We start from the raw sequence: 21,585 nt of genomic DNA, 5'->3' as shown, positions 1-21,585 counted from the left end.
CTGGCACTGCAATGGTCCCTGGTGCCCTACCAAGAGTGATGTCTAAGTGTATAATCCGGAGTAAACCCCGAGTACCACTTGGTACAGCCACCAAACCAAACCAAACCAAAAAAAACAAAACAAAACATATGCTTAAAAAAAAAAAAAGTCAATCACAAAATATATACTTTTGTAGTGGTTTTATTTTTTTTCGGGGGGGGGGGGAGGGTGTTGGGGCACACCTGGCAGCGCTCAGGGATCAGCCCTGGTGCTCAGGAAGTACTCTTAGTGGTCTCTTGGGGAAACATAGGATTTCCAGGGATAGAACCTGGATCAGCTGTATGCAAGGCAAATACCCTACACAAAGTTTCCCCATGTAGGGCAATATAATATATGTACAGAAATATAGATATACACTATAAAATACAGTGTGTGTGTATATATAAACATACTATATTTCTAAGAAAAGTTCATAGCAAGAGCATACTACAGTAACAGATAGTTACTTAGAGAAAACAAGATCTAATAGCTAAAGGATATGGTGTTTCTTATAAAAAAATTTCCAAGAGCCAGGAATAAGCCCTGAGCATCACCAGTATGGTCCAAAAACAAACAAAAATGTTCTAAAGTTAGTTTGTGAGGGTCAGAGTGACAGTTCAAAGCATAATTTGCTTGTGAGAGCCCCAGATTTAGCCATTCCTCAAGGCATCACAAGATGCAGTTCCTGAAAATAAGTTTAATGTGCAAATGAGTATACAAATAAGTATGTAAGTATATATGAGTATATATAAGTATAAGAAAATAAGTATAGGCAGCAATAATTGCATAACTATGACCATCCTAAAGACCACTGAATTGTATACCAATGATTGACTTGTGGTCAAAGAATTAGATCTCAATAAAGACTAATAAAAAAAAGAAAAGGTGGGCGAGAGAGAAAATAGAGCAGGTATGGAATTGCCTTATATGTGGCTGATTTAGGTTCAATCACTAGAACTCCATATGGTCCAGAGTCTGCCAGCAGTAATCCCTGAGCACAGATTCCCTAGGCTTGGAGCAGAGCGTACAGACTAAGCACAAAACAAAACAATGAAAGATAAAAAGAATGGGGCCGGTGGGGTGCGCTAGAGGTAAGGTGTCTGCCTTGCAAGCACTAGCCAAGGAAGGACTGAGGTTAATCCCCAGACATCCCATATGGTCCTCCCAAGCCAGGGGCAATTTCTGAGCTCGTATCCAGGAGTAACCCCTGAGCATCAAACGGGTGTGGCAAAGGAAGGAAGGAAGGAAGGAAGGAAGGAAGGAAGGAAGGAAGGAAGGAAGGAAGGAAGGAAGGAAGGAAGGAAGGAAGGAAGGAGGAAGGAAGGAAGGAAGGAAGGAAGGAAGGAAGGAAGGAAGGAAGGAAGGAAGGAAGGAAGGAAGGAAGGAAGGAAAGAAAGAAGGAAAGAAAGAAGGAAAGAAAGAAGGAAAGAAAGAAGGAAAGAAAGAAAGAAAGAAAGAAAGAAAGAAAGAAAGAAAGAAAGAAAGAAAGAAAGAAAGAAAGAAAGAAAGAAAGAAAGAAAGAAAGAAAGAAAGAAAGAAAGAAAGAAAGAAAGAAAGAAAGAAAGAAAGAAAGAAAGAAAGGAAAGAAAGAAAGGAAAGAAAGAAAGGAAAGAAAGAAAGAAAGAAAGAAAGAAAGAAAGAAAGAAAGAAAGAAAGAAAGAAAGAAAGAAAGAAAGAAAGAAAGAAAGAAAGAAAGAAAGAAAGAAAGAAAGAAAGAAAGAAAGAAAGAAAGAAAGAAAGAAAGAAAGATAAAAAGAAAAAGGAGGGGCAGAGCAATAGTACAGCTGGTAGGGCTCTTGCCTTACATGAGGCCAATGCGTTTCCATTCCTGGTATATATAGTACTATATATGGTCATCAGAAGTGATTCTTGAGTTCAGAGCCAGGAGCCCTGAGCACTGCCTTGTGGTTTCCCCCCAAAAAAGAATAAAAAAACAAACAAAACCAAAGAAAAAAGAAAGGGGAGGAAAGGGGAGAGGAAGAGAGAGAAGAAAGGAGGGGAGAGAGGATGGAAGAGAGAGAAGAGGAAAGAAAAGGAAGGAAAGGGAGGAAAGGAGAGGAGTGAGGGAGAAGAAGAGAAGGGAGGAAAGGGGAGATGGGCAAAGAGGAGAACTTCGCCAACTGACTTCTTGATAGTGGTTTATTCAAACCCGTATTCAATCAAGGGCATAAATAGCATCTTGACATATAAGTGTGTCCTATAATTACACCACCAAAGGGGTGTAATTGCCAGAATAATAATACAGCTATCGTTTGCCCTTGCGTGCAACCCCGGTTCGATCCCGGGAATCCTATATGATCCCCAAGCACCACTAAAAATAATTCTTTCCTCGGTGCAGAGCCAGGAGTTACCCCCGAGCAATATCAGATGTTGCCTAAACACACACACACACACACACACACACACACACACACACACACAACCTACACATTACAATTGCGCACAGGTGATCAGAAAAGAACCAATAGTGTGGAGGGTCAGCAGTGGCTCTACAAGGCAGATTAGAGTAGGCTCAGAGCATAACTAAGCCCCAGGGATCAGTCCCCTCCTGACTCTATTTTGCTTTATTTTTGGTAAAAACAGGTCTGCTCTAGAGGGAGAGCAGAGATAAAAAGAAGGTTGCATATGGCTGGAGAAATAACATGGAGGTAGGGTATTTGCCTTGCATGCAGGACAGTGGTTCGAATTTCAGCATCCATTATGGTCCCTTGAGACTGCTAGGAGCAATTGCCAGGAGCAATTTCTGAGCATAGAACCAGGGGTAACGCCTGAGCGCTGCTGGTGTGGCCCAAAAACCAAAAACCAAAAAAAAAAAAAAAAAAAGGAAAGAAGATTGCATAAAACCCATGTATCCTCTTGTTCAAGACAAGTGTTTGATCAGGGGCTCACTCAGGCCCTCGGTGTCTATGACCATTGCCTCCATCACTTCTCAAAGGGTACAGAAACCTTCTAGGCCTATATGCCAGGACCTTGTGGGGCTCCTGTGAATTCTCCCAGAAGGCCTTCAGTCAGAAAATGGTCAGAAATGGTCTGTTGGGGCCAGAGCGGTGGCGCCGGCGGCGGTGGTGTTTGTCTTGCACGCACTAACTAGGACTGACCCTGGTTCACCCCCGATGTCCCATATGGTCCCTCAAGCCAGGAGCATTTTCTGAGCACATAGCCAGGAGTAATCCCTGAGCGTTACAGGGGATGGCCCAAAACCAAACCAAACCAAAACAAAACAAAACAAGAAAGAAATGGTCCCTTCTACAGAGCAGCCGAAACCTAAGTAAGTACACTACAGAACACATTGGAGTAAAGCATAATAGAGGGTGCTGCAGTGAGGATGGGCCTGCGTGCTGAGTGCCCACCCATTACCCTCTCTATCTCTCTACAAGACACATAGGAAGACTAATAAAATTAAGACTAATAAAATGCTCTACGCAGAGCTAACAGGGCACATGATCCATCCATGAACAGTCACCTTTCCCCCAATTTGCAGTACCTGGGCAGATCGAGTTCCAGAGTCTGTCAAGCCCTTCCCTTTCCCACCTTATCTACTAGGAGCCCTTCACACCAGGGCCTTACCCGGTTCTTGGCCTTCAGAAACACATGGCTCTCCATATCCTTGCTGGATTTACTGTGGGCCACACCAGCTTTTCTCATAGCATCCTCACTGAAACACAAAAGAAAGAGAAATGTTAATGTATACAGTTATCCTTTTTCTTTTTTTTTTTTTTTTGAGAGGGATGGGCAATCTGGCAGTGTTCAAAGATATACCTGGTTCTGTACTAAGTATCACTTTTGATGGGTTTGGAGAATAATCTGGGGAAACTGGGGATCAAACCCAGGTTGGCTGCATACAAGGCGCTCCAGCCCTTACATATCCTTTTGTTTTTTTGGTTTTGGGGCCATACCCGCCAGTGCTCAGGGGTTACTCCTGGTTCTATGCTCAGAAATTGCTCCTGGCAGGCATGGAGGACCATATGGGATGTCCGGATTCGAACCATCTTTGGTCCTATGTCGGCCACTTCCAAGGCAAATGCCCTACCACTGTGCTATCTCTCCAGTCCTTTACATATCCATTCTTACAGGTTCCTTACACAGCAAATGCCTCTGGGTTGTTAGGTCTAGGTTGGTTGGGTCTAGGAGAGGCATGAAGGAAAGGCACTCAGCAATGAGTTAAGCAAACCAGTAAGGAAGAAAAGGGAAAGGTAGTCATTGGACAGCAAAGCAATCGATTCCAACAAAAGAGGCTGAGGGCCATGCCTGGGATCTAAGAGTACAGCTGGGTGGCCATCTGGCTTCTAAGAGGTCTGCTTCCCCACCCAACTGTGATTAAGACAATGGGGGCTAGGAAGATAATACCGAGGTCAGGGTGCGTTCAAGGCCCTCGTTCAATTCTTGGAACCACATGACCACCTGAGCATCACCAAATGTAGCCTTGAAGGCCCTCCAGGCCCTCCAGGTATAGCCTCAGTAGATCCAGACACTAGAGTGGCCCTGTCACTGCAGTACCCTCACAGCTTTGCATTCTTGGGCCCTCACCTTGAACAGCCCACTGGCCAAGAATCCTAAGTAGAGGTTTTTGGGCTATCAAAGTACTACTTGAGAGGATGCCACCAAAAAAAAGCAACAGGGGCCAGAGAGATAGCTTGGAGGTTAAGGCATTTGCCTTGCATAAAGAAGGACAGTGTTTGAATCCTGGCATCCCACATGGTCCCCCGAGCCTGCCAGGAGTGATTTCTGAGAATAGAGCCAGGAGTGCTCTATGCCGAGTGCTGCTGTGTGTGAGCCCCCACCTCCAAAAAAAAAAAAAAAAAGAGCAGCAGAGGTGGAAGGGCTAGAAGATGGCTCAAAAGGACTGAAGCATGTGCTCTCCGTGTGGGAACCCTGGGTCTGATTCCTGGCACCGCTCAGTTCTCTCCGCACCACACCAGGCATTGTTGGGTGTGATCCCCCAAACAATTTTAAAACAAGCAAACAAAGGGCCAGGGCAATAGAACATCAGGTAAGGCATTTAACTTGTATGTGGCTGACCGGATTTGGTCCCCAACATCCAAGCCTGCCAGGAGCAATTTCTGAGCATTGAGCCAGAAGTAACCTCTGACCTCTGAGTATGGCCCCAAAACAGACAAAAAATAAGCAAACAACAACCCATCAGAGCAATGGGGGCCAGCCATGGGTCTCCTCTAGAAGACAAAGGACCACCACGGGAACTTGCCTCCCAATTCCTCCCTATGTCAAGATCCCTATGTGTAAAAGGTTCTCTGAGTAGAATGAGGGACATAAATCCCAGCTTCAAACTTGTGGTTGAGGAAAGAAGACACAGCACACAAATGTGGAAAACATAAAACCAAGACTGCCAATACACAAACAGGGCTCTCCTGCCTCACTGTGAGTAACCTAAACAAGTCCAATCCAGCTGGTGCTAGAAAGTTTTCTGACCCTCAAGCACAGATAATCCCCCAGGATACTGAAAGAATGTACACATGGACTGCAGGCTCGTGTTTGCATGCTTCAAGGAATACCAGAAAGGACGCTGAAGACTAAGACATACACGTGTGAAATAACACTGCCTGCCACACTTGCTGACTAACTAGTTACCAGTGCATGAAGCCTTACCCAGGTCTGCTTCGTGTCTTTCTTACTCCCTTATGCACCTTTCTTCTCCTGGCCTTAGATTTTCTTTATAAGAGGACCACCTGGGGGATGGAATGCATCCTCCAAGGCCAGGAGCTGGCAAATGGCCATGTTGGAATATTGGGGCCAGAGGCACAGCGGATCGGTTATGTGCCTTGCACATGGCCAACCAAACCCGAGTCTGATCAGGGGATCATCCATATGGTCCCCAAAACGAACGAACGAGAGAGAGAGAGAGAGAGAGAGAGAGAGAGAGAGAGAGAGAGAGAGAGAGAGAGAGAAGAATCTGAACCCCAGATTGTGTGAGTCCAGAGCCCAGGCCCTTCCTCCTCTACTTCCTATAGGTCTAGTAGCTAAGCATTTCTCCTCAGCCCAGGGCAAGTCTTCTGCTGCCAACTGCATATGCTTGTTTGAGGGTCAGTTTCTCCTGTGCTTGTATTTCTGGGTCTTAGATCTGCACACTGTGTCTCATCAACATGTAGAGCATTGCTACTCATGGTCTGAATAGCTTATTATTTTGTCCAATGCTGATTACAGCTTGTTGTAGACAGGTGGATGTCACAGTCTCTGCTCTCAAGGTAGATGACAGTGGACTGACAGACAACCAACAGCCTCATAGTAAATATCTCAGGTGTGGTTAAAGTGACTACAGGGTTTCTGTGAGGCACAGTACAGGGGTACATCAGAGGAATCAGAGAGTGTGCTAAGCAGAGAACCCTGGGAGGGTATGTCCTTAGCTGAATAGGAGACCTACTTTGTTGGAAGAAGCTAAACCCCTGAGGCAAGGGGGTACAGTCTGACTGCTTACCACACTGAATGACAAAGATCTGACTTGGGGAACTAGTGGAGATGGTGATGTAAGAAGGGGACCAGAACTGACGGGAGAGATACAACAGTGGATAGGGTGTTTGCCTTGAACACGGCTGACCTGGTTTTGATCCCCAACATCCCATATGGTCCCCTCAGTACTACCAGGAATAACCCCTGAGCATTGATAGGATGTGGCCCCAAAATCTACTCCCCCACAAAAAAAAAAAAAAAAAAAAAGAAATAAAAGAAAATGGGACCAGGAGGACAGGGGAGATGGACATGGGAACTAAAATGTGTGTTTTGCATGTGGGAACAACAATTCTGTTCCCTGACTCCCAGTGGAGCCTGAATCTGTAACATCTGAGCTCTGCTGGACTGTCTCCAAAACAAAGAGTAGAACAAAAGCGCAATATCAGAGAATGGGACCTGGAAACAGGCCCATCCAGAGGATTGGCTACCCATGCGTGAGGTAGGGATGGGATCTGTGCTCAGAATGAAATGGGACGGTGGCAGTGGTGGTGTGTGTATGTAGAGACTGCAGTTCACACCAGGCATTGGGTACAGTGCTGTTTATAGGTCAGTTTTTGCCTTGGCCACTGCTGGCTGCTCGGGCAGGAGCTGGACAGGTAAATACTTCCTCCTGTAGGGGGGCTCACCATGCCTGTACCATCCATAAGGATCTCCTTGAAGAGACTTACTGATAAATCAGATGCCAATTCAATATTTACTGGGCCCAGACGAAAGCCATAGGCTTTGGCCTGGTGTCAGTCCTCTGTCCATCTTGTTAAGGCCTAGTCATATCCAAGCAGAAGCGACCTTCTATTATGGTGCTCATGCCTTCCTTGGTGGCAGTGGATGCTCTGATATGAAAACTAGGAGGATGGCTGTGTAGGTGCCACTCTACTGAGCTAATATCTATTTTGTTCCCTGACTTCCCGACTGGACAGGACACGATTCCTGGCCTCCTGGTAGTCCTCCAGGCTTGCTTATGTAGGGGCAAACTCCCTCTGCCATGCTGCTTTTTGTTTTGTTTCTTTGTTTCTTGGCCACATCCCAGGGCATTCCTAGCTCTGCATTCCTGACAGGCTTTAGGGTTCATATGGAAGTATAGGATGGCAGGGACTGAATACAGGTCTGCCCGTGCAAGACAAATGCCCTTCCCGCTATTCTATTTGTCCAGCCCTGGCATGCTGCTCTTTCATTATTTTCCTAAGGCTGTAAAGGTCCATTCTTCATTTGGGACTGTCCTTGTATGTCTCAACTGATAAGTCTCTATCAGTTAAGCCAGTTTCTGGAGACAGTGAATGACAATGCCCAGGCTAGGGAGAAAAGAGGGGCCTTTGGGGAACAGTGTCTTCTGTGTATGGTGCTATTCCCAGCAGCTTCATGGTTGTGAGTGTTGGTCCTAGTTGTGGAAGGTGGGTGCCCACATCTACACAAAGGCATGAGGCTTACTGCAGCATATTGTCTAATGCATATAACACACAGGTGCCTCTGACAGAATGTTGAGGCAGTTGAAAAGGAAGCACAGACTCTTTCTTTGGAGAAAGATATAGAAGAGTAAAAAAGAAGCAGAATTGCCAAGTTTCTTTTTTGCCTCATTTTCTGCTTTTTGTTTTTTTTTTTTGTTTGTTTGTTTGTTTTTGGGTCACACCTGGCGGTGCTCAGGGGTCACTCCTGGCTGTCTGCTCAGAAATAGCTCCTGGCAGGCACGGGGGACCATATGGGACACCGGGATTTGAACCAACCACCTTTGGTCCTGGATCAGCTGCTTGCAAGGCAAATGCCACTATGCTATCTCTCCAGGCTCTCATTTTGTTTTTTAGAGGCTGGAACTAGGAGCTGGGACCCAGAGGTTTATGTGCTCTGAGGGGAGTGCATATTTTGCGTGCATGAAACCCTATATTTCATCCCCAATACTTTCCTCCCACCCAAAGGAAAGAACTGGAACAAAAACACTTTTGAAATTATAGTTTGCAGAACTGAGCAGTGTTTGCCTTTTATTCTTCAGCCAGCAGGCATGCACAACCTGTCTGAACAGGAGCAGCTTGACACGGGTTTTGCAGGGAAGAGCCTTGGTGGGGTCAGGGAGTGTTCTGCTTTTTGAGCTCTGTGTCTGTTCAACCCCTTTCCCAGGCCGTAAGCAGATCAAGACATTTGTCTATTTCCTTTTCCTGTGAGATTGTGTCTGTTTCTGACCTCCAGACTGTCGATGATCCCCAGGTTTTAAGTCACTCACTGTCGGTTCTCTCTCTTTGTTTTGTTTTGTTTTTTGGGTCACACCTGGCAGCACTCAGGTTACTCCTGGCTTTACGCTCAGAAATCGCTCCTGCCAGGCTTGGGGGACCATATGGGATGCTGGGATTCGAACCACTGTCCTTCTGCATGCAAGACAAATGCCCTACTTCCATGCTATCTCTCCGGCCCCTCACTGTCAGTTCTCACGCAGTTTGTATCATATGCAGTGTTGCCCTAACCGGGACAGGCAGAACCACCCCTCTAGAAGGTGCCCTGGCAGCTTTGGCTCTCCAGACAGGTGTTTTCAGGTCTAGTGAGGGCTTGTCACCTCAGCTGTTCCCTGAAGCCTGTTTTGGTGTCTTGCCTGCATGCCTGTGCCAAGTGTCTTTGCCACAGGTAGGAGCACAGGCCTTCAGGGGCCAGCTGCTCTGTCCTAGGCAGAGAGCCCATCTGTGACTGCGTCCTACCCCAAGGCCCTCGGCATTCCTATCTGGTCTCTTGGTTCTCACCAGCATGTCCCAATGGCCTGTTTGTGTCTTATACTCTGCTCTGGTGACCGTACTGTTATGAGCATGAGCACAATGATGGGAGTCTGGTGGGGGAGTCTCTGGCAGAGATTTCCAGGTACTGTTGGAAGGCAGGAAGCTAGCAGGCCCAGATGTGCTAGAGAACAGCCTTTTGAAATGGATCTGTTCAGTCCCTCTCTCTTTTAATTTTTTTAATTTGTTTTTGGGGATTTTTTTTGGGTCACACCCAGAAAAGCTCAGGGGTTACTCCTGGCTCTGCACTCAAAAATTACTCCTGGGGCCAGAGAGATAACATGAAGGTAAGGCGTTTGCCTTGTGTGCAGAAGGTTGGTGGTTAGAATCCCATCCCGGCATCCCATATGGTCCCCTGAGCCTGCCAGGAGCAATTTCTGAGTGCAGAGCCAGGAGTAACCCCTGAGCGCTGCTGGGTGTGACCCCCCCCAAAAAAAAAAACAAAACATAGAAATTGCTTCTGGGGCCAGAAAGATAGCACAGCGGTAGGGCTTTTGCCTTGCACACAGCTGATCCAGGATAGATGGTGGTTCAAATACCAACATCCCATATGGTCCTCCGTGCCTGCCAGGAGCAATTTCACAGTGCAGAGCCAGGAATAACCCCTGAACACCATCAGGTGTGAACCAAAAACTAAAAAAAAAAAAAAAAAAAAAAAATCGCTCCTGGTAGGCTCGAGGGACCATGCGGGATGTTCAGATCCACTGCGAACCAGGCAAACGGCCTACTGCTGTGCTATCTCTCCAGCCCCCAGAGGCAATTCCTGTGTTATCTTTCCAGCCCCAGTTCAGTCCCTCTCTGTTGAAAAAGCTGAGGGACTCAGAACAGAGCTGCTTACATCTTTTCTAAATCTGCAACTCCTTTTTGCCAAAGAAATGCAGCACAGGTGAGCACTGCCAGAATCACCTTGGAGTCATTGCACAGTTGGTTTCGAAATTTTGTTTGTTGCACATTTAGAAACTTTACTGTTCCCAAACTGTTTGTGCCCCCACATTCATCGACTTGACTCCCACAGTTGAAGCTACAGGATTAGAGCACTTAGAGCAGCAAATGTTTCTGTGTTTCCCTTGTGTGGAGTACCTGCCCGTTGCCATCTACCTCTGACTTGTCTATAGATCTCCTGGACTTCCATGTCCCGCTTTTCTTTTCTTTTCTTTTTTTTTTTCTTTTTAATTATGAGAACAAAGATGCAAAGAAAGAGGACAAGGTAAAGTTACAGTGGAAGGACAATCACCCATAACATAATTCTCAGAAGAAGTCCCCTTGCTGATATCTTAACTTTGAACTTTCAGCCAAAGAACATTAAGACAAACAAAATAGAATCCATGTACAATTACTTTGTCCCTCAAGTCCCAGATTGTAACACATAATATTTCTTAACAGCACACAAGGCAATCTAAAGCCATAAAACTTACGTAACTCCTTAAACATTAGAGGCATAGTATTTTTTACATTTCCCTGTACATGCATATTAGCTTAAGTTAACCTCAAATTTTAAGTGGGTTTTTTTTTTAAGGATTAGAGTCAAAGGAGCACAGTAAAAAGTGTTAGAGTGGCAATTGTTGTTTGCATAGGCCCACCAAAATATGAGGGGCATGGAAAGGAATAACCTCGGCCTAAATACAAAGAGACCCTACCCCTGAAGTTTCCTGGCATAAGACCAACTCTAGGCTCCAGGCAAGTTAGATCGTCCAATCCAAGACATTGTCCGTAGTGCCAACACACTTTTCATACAGTCTCTGTTGTTGGTGCCATGTTTCTGTATTAAAGATCCTGGAATCTGCATATCCTATATAGAAGTCAGGATGTGGAGCGTCCTCTCGTTTCACCTCACCATTAAAGGGCAATGCAGGAAGCCCCGTCCTGTAAGCAGGTCGTTGTTGTTAAGTCTTCTCAGTGTTAAGGCCATGTCCCACTTTTCTACCCATCAGGTCTTTGGTGATCCTTCTGTGCTTGCTTTTTACCTCTCTTGTGGCCCTGGTAACCTTTCACCTGGTGCTCTCTCCTGGCTTTCTTCTTGTCCTTTTAACTTCAAGAAGACATGAAGTTAAAAGACACGAAGCAGACTGGGGTAAGGCTTCTGACTGTACATGGGTAATTAGTCAGCAGTGTGGCAGGCAATGTCATTTCACACAAACGTGTATATCTCAGCCTTCAGCCTCCTTTCTGGTATTCCTTGAAGCATGAAACACAATCCTACAGTCCACATATGCCAGGAAAAAAAAAATATTTTTTTTTTATTTTGGGCCTCACCTATGCCTCTAAGGGATTACTCCTGGCTCTGCACTCAGGAATCACTCCTAACAGGTTGGAGGGATGCCGGGTATCAAACCTAGGTAGGCCACATGCAAGGAAAGCACTCTAGATGTTGTACTATTGCTCCAGCCCCACGACTAAATTTTTCTCTTCTTCTTTTTGGTTTTTGTTTGCTTGTTTGGGAGGACCCAACCTGGCAGTACTCAGGCATTTCTCTTGGCTCTGTGCTCAGAAACTAATCCTGGTGATGCCAGAGATCAAAGTTAGGTCAATCACGTGCAAGGCAAACATCCTACCTACTGAATTATTGCTATGGCCCTAGGACTAAAAGGACTAAAAAAAGGCAACAGGGTCAAGGATGAGAGAGATATTACAGGGATTAAGGTTCATGCCTTGTAGCCTTGTATGTGGCCGACTATTTCCTATTGGCTAAAAACTGTTGAAAGGAGCTGGGCTTCCTGAACACACCTGTGGAGCCTCTTCCCCGCCCACACACATGCCAGGTGTCCCTAGAAAGGTGCATAAGACATAAGCTAGTAAATCGAAAATGTGGGCCAGTCTGCCCCTTGCCACAGCTGGTTCTGTCCATGATCATGGGTAGCAACTGCAGTGCCTGGGTGTCCCTGGGAGGGCAGGATCAGTGGCATTACAGGGCTGCTCCGGGGATTAACAAGCTAATATCACAGAAACCTGGCACACAAACTATGAACCACAAAAAGTATGTGTTCAAGAAATCAGAGAACAGTCTTAACTACACAGTAAGACAGCATCCCAAAATACCTCCAAGGCACAGAGACACTCACGTCGCCCCCACCCTAACAGATGACAGTAGAGAATGCATGCTGCTCTCCCACAGCAGAGCTGTTATCCCACTGGAGCTTGGAGCTCCCTAGAAGCAGGGCCAGCTCCACACCCCTAGTCCCCCAGAGGGCCAGACTCCCAAGAAGCACGGCCACATCACAGAGAGCATGTTGATGAGCAGCATTGGTTAGCTTCCAGTGGCTCTCCATCCACACTCCATATGGGTCCACCACTCCAAACCACCATTGTAAGAACTGTCCTTTCCTGGTCTGCCTTCTCCCATTGCAATCCCAGAAGAATGAGTTGTCTGGTCTCTTGGTGGTGTTTAAAGCAAGAAGGTGCTTTCCTCCCACATCCTGACCTCAGATAGACAAAGGTTCCTTCACCTTCCTCTCACCCACCTGGGTGACAAGTTTCCTACTGCTCAATGGAAATGTCTCCTGTTGAGAACCACAAAGCCTTCAAGCAAGATAATCCAGTGTGTGATTCAAGGGGTACACACCTGGCATACACAGGTCATGGGTCCCCTAGCTGGTTCTATGGTCCCCAAGCAGCACAAGCATCAACAAGCATGGCTTGGCGTGCCCAAGAAATACCAGATGTGCCTCCGAATTCTTAAAATATCAAATCTTGGGAGGCCAAAGTAATAGTACAGCCGGTATCTGCCTTGCACATGGCTGACCCGGGTTTGATACCTGGAATTCCATATAGTCCCCTGAGCACTGTCAGGAGTAATTCCTGAGCACAAAGCCAAAAGTAACCCGAGTGCCACCAGGTGTGGCTCCGCCCCAAAATGGTCTGTGATCCTGACAAACACAGCAGCATCCTTGTGCATATGATCCCTGATCATCCAGATACCACCATCACCATCAAAACAAAGGGGTGGGGGCGGGCATAAAGCAATGGTCTCCTCTGAGGCAGGAAGAATTCTTGCCAGGCCCAAAACCTAAGGAAAAGATTCCTATAAAGATGCTGCCATTACGTACGTGTGCAGGATACCCGGACACTAGGAGCAGCTGTATACATCTGTACAACCCCTTACCCTGTGTGAAAGCTGAATCAGGACAACAGAGGACAAAGAAGAATAGTAATACCATACTGGTCTGAGAAAGCTTTTCCTAAACACATCTCCAAAAAAAAAAGACACCAGAAGAAGAGAAAATAATTTTTTTTTTTTTTTGTGGTTTTTGGGTCACACCCGGCAGTGCTCAGGGGTTATTCCTGGCTCCAGGCTCAGAAATTGCTCCTGGCAGGCACGGGAGGACCATATATGGGACGCCGGGATTCGAACCGATGACCTCCTGCATGAGAGGCAAACGCCTTACCTCCATGCTATCTCTCCGGCCCGAAAATAATTTTACAAGATTAAAAAATATTTGAGGGCTGGAGTGATAACACAGTGGTAAGGCATTTGCCTTGCACAACGCCGAACTGGGAAGGGCACAGGTTCAATCCCCGGCATCCCATATGGTCCCCAGAGCCTGCCAAGAGACTTCGGAGTGCAGAGCCAGAAGGACCCCTAAGTGCCTCTGGGTTATGCCCCCACACCCCAAAAAATATTTTAACCACATTTTTTTGGTTTTTGGGTCACACCTGGCAGTGCTCAGGGGTTACTCCTGGCTCTACGCTCAGAAATTGCTCCTGGCAGGCTCAGGGGACCATATAGGATACCGGGATTCGAATCGCTGTCCTTCTGCATGCAAGGCAAACGCCTTAACTTCACGCTATCTCTCCGGCCCCCTCAGCCACATTTTTACCAAGCATCGATGAGTGATACAGTGGGTGTTAACAGCTAGAGCTGAGCCAACATTCAGGGGTGAGCTCTAGCAGTTCTGCTCCCTTTCACAGTACTCGGAATAATGCTTACCACACCCTTATTGTGGGACTATGTGATGGCCCCACACATGTGGGGCAAGCTACCAGCACAGACTAGGAGTGTTCTGTGTTTGGCAAAGCACAGCTCAGGCTAGCAAAAGAGAACTGTTTCACACTCTCTACAGGCCAGATGCGCCCACACAGTATACATGGGTGAGGCCTGCCACAGAGCTTCTGCCCCAACACCAGTGCCAAGGAATCCTGTGAGCTTATTTCCAAGGAAGGGCCAGAAAGTGCAGATAGCCTAAGGAAAACAGTTCACCACACTGGCCCTGAAGAGAAAAACAACTTTGATTCTCATCCTAATTATGAACTTCATGTTTCAATTGGATGACTTATTTTTCAATCTATAATTTTAGTTTGTTCTACTTCCTCCCCTCCAAAAATAAGAGGAAAGAATATATTTGGACATGAGGACAAAGGACTAGTGAGAACAAAAAGCAAATAGGTTCCAAATGTCGTGTTCTGGCACTCTGCAAAGAGAAAACCCTATTGCAGAAGAACAAAGCCATATGATAGGTGAGGATATTGGCTTTTTTTTTTTTTTTTTTTTTTTTTTGGTTTTTGGGCCACACCCGGTAACGCTCAGGGGTTACTCCTGGCTATGCGCTCAGAAGTCACTCCTGGTTTGGGGGACCATATGGGACACCGGGGGATCGAACCGCGGTCCGTCCAAGGCTAGCGCAGGCAAGGCAGGCACCTTACCTCTTGCGCCACCTCCCGGCCCCGGATATTGGCTTTAAATGTCCTTAAGAGTTAATCCAGGGGACTGAGAATAGTATAATGGCAAAGCATTTGTCTTATAAGCAGCTGACCCAGGTTTGATCTCCCTGTGCCACCGCAGGAGTGATCCCCGAGAATAGAGCCAGGAATAACCCTTAAGTACAACATTTGAACACCCCCCTCCCAAAAAAAGAAGACTCAATCCAAATAAATACATGACTTGTAACTCCTTTAAGATAAAAATTTGGGGCCAGAGAGATAGTGTGGAGGTAGGGCGTTTGCCTTGCATGCAGAAGGATGGTGGTTCGGGTCCCAGCATCCTTTTTGGTCCCCCAAGCCTACCAGGAGCTATTTCTGAGTGTAGAGCCAGGAGTAACCCCTGAACGCTTCCGGGTGTGACCCAAAAACAAACAAACAAACAAAAGATAAAAATTTAATGACATGAACTTGGGGGTAGGAAAGAGGGACTGAAATTTTATATCTTACTTTGTTTCACCCTAAAAACTCTGAAAAGCGAGGCCGGAGTTCTAGTGCTAAGCGGTAAGGCGTCTGCCTTGTGCGCACTAGCCTAGGATGGACGGCAGTTCGATCCCTGGCATCCCATATGGTCCCGCAAGCCAGGAGCGATTTCTGAGTGCATAGCCAGGAGTAACCCCTGAGCATCACCAGGTGTGGTCCAAAAACCAAAAACCAAAACCAAACCAAAACAAAACAACCTAAAAAGGGTTGTTCTTTTCGTTGTTGTTTATCTCTAGCGGGAACTCACAGAACAGGAAGAACCAGAGCCCCACAGTGCAGAATTTTAGAAACTAGAAAGTTGATGGCATAGTGGCAGTAGATCAAGCAAGCCAAGCAAGAAAACAGAGCCCATTAAGTGGCAGGGACAACTGACAGGGTATTTGCTGATGTCCTCAGATCTCTGCAAGGCCTCACAGATTATACCTGTGCTCAAGGACCAAATGTGAACAGCCATCCTGCATGTCCCCTTCCGCTTCACATTGCTGGGTAACCAAACTCTCATCAGAAGACAACTAATTAGTTGACAGAGCGATAGTACAGCAGTTAAGGTGCTGGCCTTGCACACGGCTGACCTGAGTTCAATCCCTGCCATCCCATAATGGTCTTTCCAAGCACCAGGTGTAACTCCAGAGCACCTCTAGGTGTGGCCCCAAAATTATTATAGAGATGATTATAGATTATAGAGATGAAGCAGATAAATCACAGATTTGTGTTTTAGAATAGCATAATGGATGGGCCAGAGAGAGAACATGGAGGTATAGCATTTGCCTTGCATGCAGAAGGATGGTGGTTTGAATCCCGTATGGTCCCCAAAGCCTGCCAGGAGCAATTTCTGAGTATAGAGCCAGGAGGAACCCCTGAATGTTGCCGAGTGTGGCCAAAAAAAAAAAAAAAAGAATAGTATAATGGAGAGTTGCTGGACTCTCCCATTAGTGGGAACAAGCGAGATATCCAAATGAACTATGTAATCAAGAGACCAAATTTACACTAATTGCTTGCCCATTTGCTTTCACTGTCAGTGCCAATATGGCAAATTAAGACCCCAGAAGTTGGGCTGGAGAGATAGCACAGCGGTAGGGCATTTGCCTCACACGCAGCTGATCCAGGATGGTGATTTGAATCCCGGTATCCCATATGGTTCTCCCACCCCCACCCCAGTGCCTTCCAGGAGAGATTTCTGAGCACAGAACCAGGAGTAACCCCTGAGCACTGCCGGGTGTGACCCAAAAACCAAAAAGAAGACCCCAAGAAGAAATATTTTGGGGTGAACTGAAAAAGAGATGTCAAAATCTATCCTTTAGAGGCCCACAAAGGCCCCACTGTAAAGAACTTGCCTGGTAAGCCTGAGGCCAGGAGTTCCTAGTGCCACCCACATGCACCAATCCTAGACCCTGCAGTTCTGGCACTGTGACAGAGTCTGAGATCCTGGGAAGCAACTCTAACTAAACAATGTCCGAATACCACAGCCAGGAAAGTGATTCCTGCGAGCATAAGAGCAGGCACCTAAATCAAGCATGCATGTGACTGCCCAACAACACAATAGAAGGGGTTTGGGGAGCAACTGCCTTTATTACCTACAGACATAGACTATACACCGATTAGGAACAGGGTGCTATGAAAAGGGGGAAATATTAAAAACACAAACCTCGGGGCCGGAGAGATAGCATGAAGGTAAGGCGTTTGCCTTTCATGCAGAAGGTCATCGGTTCGAATCCCGGCATCCCATATTGTCCCCTGTGCCTGCCAGGAGCAATTTCTGAGCATGAAGCCAGAAATAACCCCTGAGCACTGCTGGGTGTGACCCCCCCCCCCCAAAAAAAAAAAACAAAAAACACAAACCTCTTAGAAATAAAATCAAGTTAGTAGTGAAAGTTAAAAAAAAATTGGGGTTTGGGACCGGAGAGATAGCATAGCGGTAGGGCATTTGGCTTGCATGCTGCTGAAGGGCAGTGGTTCGAATCCCAGCATCCCATATGGTCTCCTGAGCCTGCTGGGGACGATTTCTGAGCACAGAGCCAGGAGTAGCCCCTGAGCCTGCTGGGTGTGACCCAAAAACACACACACACAAAAAATTGGGGTTCAATCCCAGAATTCCATATATGATCCTCCGAGCACTACCAGGAGTAATCCAAAAGTGTAGAGCCTAATGTACGTAACCCTAAGCACTGCTGTTTGTGTGGCCCAAAAACAAAAACACAAGAAGAACATAATTTGCAAAATTCATGAACGAGTGGAGCTCACATACCCTTTTCAGACTCGGGCATGTGTCAGAACCTCTAAAGCACCAAGGGTGGCATAGACCGCTCAGTGAGGAGGAAACTACCACTAAGCCCACAGTCTTTAAAACATATGCGCATGTGATGAACATGTGTTGCCTGGGCACAGGGTTTCCAAGCACATGGTCCCAGACCACATGTCTTCCACATCTCCCCCTGAGGTACTTTCCTACTTTCTTTTTTTTGGGGGTGGGGGGAGGGTTTTCGGGCCACACCCATTTGATGCTCAGGGGTTACTCCTGGCTAAGCGCTCAGAAATTGCCCCTGGCTTGTGGGGACCATGTGGGATGCCGGGGGATCAAACCACGGTTCTTCCTTGGCTAGTCCTTGCAAGGCAGACACCTTACCTCTAGCTCCACCTCACTGGCCCCAACTTTCCTACTTTCATACATTGACACTTTCATACTGGGTTGTGTATTGGAGCTCTTATCACCTTTAGAGAAGCCCACATTACCGCTTGAGCTCATTATCCTCCGTTATACTCTTTCACCCATACCTCAAAATTTCCAAATAAAACCTGTTTTGTTCTGGTTTTTTTTTTTGGGGGGGGGGGTTGGCCCACACTCAGTGATGCTCAGGGGTTACTCCTGGCTATGCGCTCAGAAATTGCTCCTGGCTTGGGGGACCATATGAAACACCGGGGGATTGAACAGCGGTCCGTCATAGGCTAGCGTGGGCAAGACAGACAGACACCTTAGTGCTTGCGCCACTGCTCTGGCCCCATAAAATTTGTTTTTATTTTTTGTTTTATTTATTTATTTATTTATTTATTTATTTATTTATTTATTTATTTATTGTGGTTTTTGGGTCACACCCAGCAGTGCTCAGGGGTTACTCCTGGCTTCATGCTAAGAAATTGCTCCTGGCAGGCACGGGGAACCACATGGGACGCCGGGATTCGAACCGATGACCTTCTGCATGAAAGGCAAATGCCTTACCTCCTTGCTATCTCTCCGGCCCCCCCTTTTTTTTTTGGTTTTTGGGCCCCACCCAGTGATGCTCAGGGGTTACTCCTGGCTATGCACTCAGAAGTCGATCCTGGCTTGGGGGACTATATGGGACGCCGGGGGATCGAACCACGGTCCGTCCAAGGCTAGCGCAGGCAAGGCAGGCACCTTACCTCTAGCGCCACCACCCGTCCCCAAAATCTGTTTTTATTTTTAAAAAAGAAAAAGAGAGGGCTGGAGTGATTGCACAGTAGTAGGGCATTTGCCATGCACACAGCTGATCCAGGACAGACTTCAGTTCTGATGAAGTCCAAAAGCAATGAAAAATTGAATGCCAAATTCACGTAATGAAGAATCCACTAGAGAAATATTCCAAGTTGCTAGCTACTAAGAAAGGTCTCATTCTGGCTGGGGGAACAGCTCATAGAACAAGAGTACACGCAGGAGAGCCCGGATTTTTGATATCTAGCACTGTGGTCTCCTGGGTACTACCCTGCAATTCTTTATGTCTATAGACATAAGACATTACACAGATTAGAAACAGGGTGCTATAAAAAGGGGGAAAGAGTCCATTCACCAATGATTCTGACTCCAACAAGCATCCCCAAAATACCACCATTCTTCAATTCTCCAAGCAGCACCTAAGGGGGGGTTTCATCCCTGATACAAAAAATGAGGAGACATTATTTAATCACTCTCAGAAGCCAGAATCAAGAACTGACCTTGTAGGGAGAATCTAGATAGACCTCACAGGTAATGGGAAACATGTTTGCCAAACTATATCCTAGGTTATTTTAATCTAGTAGAAAGAAATGTTTTAATTGGGCTGAATGAAGAGATAACACAGCAGTAGGGTATTTGCCTTGCATGTGGCCAAACCTGGACAGACTAGGGTTCCATTTCCAGCATCCCATATGGTCCCCAAGCCTGCCAGGAGCGATTTCTGAGCATAGAGCCAGGAGTAACCCCTGAGCGTCGCTGGTTGTGGCCCAAAAACAAAAACAAAAAAAAAACAAAAAAAAGTCTTAATTATGACACTTTCTCTTGCAAGAGATTTATAACAGTTTCTTTACACATGCCTTTTTTGGGGGGGAGGGGATAGGCCACACCTATCATTGCTCAAGGTTATTGGCTTTGTGTTCAGACTGAGCCCTGGTGGTATTTAAGGGGCAATACGTGGTGTCAGGAATTTAAACCAAGACTGACACTCTAATTCCTGTACTATCTCTCCTGTCCCTACATTCCTCTTGGCTTATTTGACTACGTGCTTGGATTTCCAGTCTCTATTCCCAATGAACCAGATCAATTGAAGAACTAAATGGAAAAAAAAAAAAAAGTCTGCTCTTAAAAGCACATGCTGTTACTTGAACTAATTCAGCAAACTACTTGAGCTTCTTCAAGTACTTCTGTCTGCTAGTTTGGCCTTTAAGAGAACGCAGAAAAAAGGAGAGGCCTTGAAATTCCTGTCCAGGTGCTGATCTGGGCCCCAGGCCAAGGGCCACTTCACTTCCAACATCCCAGTCCTGGGTATATCCCACTCGACAGCTAGCAACCAGTGGTCAAGATTCTCTCTGCCAATGAAAATTTGATTAAAATATGTACTACACAGGCTTTTTGTGTGTGTGTGTCTGCCCACACACAACAGCGCTCAGGGGTTACTCCTGGCTCTGAGTTCAGAAGTCACTCCTGGCAGGCTTGGTGGACCATATGAGATGGAGGGGGTCAAACCTGGGTTACCATTGTGCAAGGAAAACACCCTTCCTGCTGTGTTATCACTCTGGTCCCTGCATATGATTTTGTAAATGAGGAAAGTACTATCTTCAAGACATATGCTCCCAAATTGCCCGCTGAAATTATATGCTGTATAGGATGTGATTTAAAATAGTTCAAGGGGAGGGCCGGAAAGATAGCATGGAGGTAAGGTGTTTACCTTGCGTGCAAAAGGATGGTGGTTCGAATCCCGGCATCCCAAGAGCGATTTCTGAGCACAGAGACTGAGCGCTGCCAGGTGTGACCCAAAAAACAAACAAATAAACAAACAAACAAAAATAGTTCAAGGGGAGTGCTCGCTTCGGCAGCACATATACTAAAATAGTTCAAGGGGAGGGGCCTGAACGATAGCACAGCGGCAGGTTGTTTGCCTTGCACGTGATTGACCCAGGATAGACCCAGGTTCGATCCCTGGTATCCCATATGGTCCCCAGGCTTTCTAAGTGCAGAGCAGGTAGTAGCCCCTGAGCACCGCTGGGTGGGGCCCAAAACCCCAAGAACAAAATAGTTTAAGAGGGTCAGAGAGATAGTACAGTGGGTGGAGCTCTTGCCTGGTCTTGCATGTGGCTGACCCAGGCTTGATCCCAGGCATCCCACATGGTCCCAAGTAGTGCCTGAGCACAGAGCCAGGAGAAACCCTTGAGTACACCCAGTGTGCCCCTCTCCACCCCCCAAAAATAAAATAGTCCAAGAGAGAATGAGAACGTTACGGGAGAGATGTTGCTCATGTCAGTAACTCACAAAGTACCTAAGATATTTTTCTATTCTCTCTACTTCTGTGAATTTTTGAAAAAGTCCTTTATAAAGGGGTCAGAGAGAAAGGCACATGCCTTACATGCAGCTGAGCCTGGCTCAATCCCAGGCACAAAATAGCTCCCGAGCTTAGCTGGACAAAGTCCAAGAGGGATTCCAGCACCAGTACAGTGGCCTTAGCACCACCACATCCTTGAGCTCTCACAATGAACTAGCAGTGCAGTTGACCAAGAATGGCTGGGGGGGTTCCCCAGACCTTCAGAGCACAACTGAGAAGTTCCCCCACCCAAAAAATCCATTGTAGAACTTTTAACAAATTAATAAATAATACGCTTCGGCCAAATACGTGTGATAACTGCAGAAGGGCTGGGAGGAAGCTTCCCCACTCAGGGAGTTCCGACATCACTTGTACCTGGGTGGAAAACACACCTCACCTCC

General features: G+C 46.6%; 1 protein-coding gene across 2 annotated transcripts in view; it reads right to left on the bottom strand.

Moving 5' to 3' along the window:
- The window catches only part of MED15 (mediator complex subunit 15), an 82,942-nt gene that overhangs the window by 46,717 nt on the left and 14,640 nt on the right, over positions 1-21,585 (bottom strand). For both annotated transcript variants that reach the window (XM_049764602.1, XM_049764603.1), the window contains exon 2: positions 3,586-3,673. In XM_049764602.1, the coding sequence (XP_049620559.1) occupies positions 3,586-3,673 (88 nt within the window). The remainder of the gene's footprint in view (positions 1-3,585; positions 3,674-21,585) is intronic.

The sequence above is a fragment of the Suncus etruscus genome, chromosome 17, assembly GCF_024139225.1.
Source record: "Suncus etruscus isolate mSunEtr1 chromosome 17, mSunEtr1.pri.cur, whole genome shotgun sequence".
Lineage (NCBI taxonomy): Eukaryota > Metazoa > Chordata > Mammalia > Eulipotyphla > Soricidae > Suncus > Suncus etruscus.
This window is presented reverse-complemented; position numbering and strand designations above follow the sequence as displayed.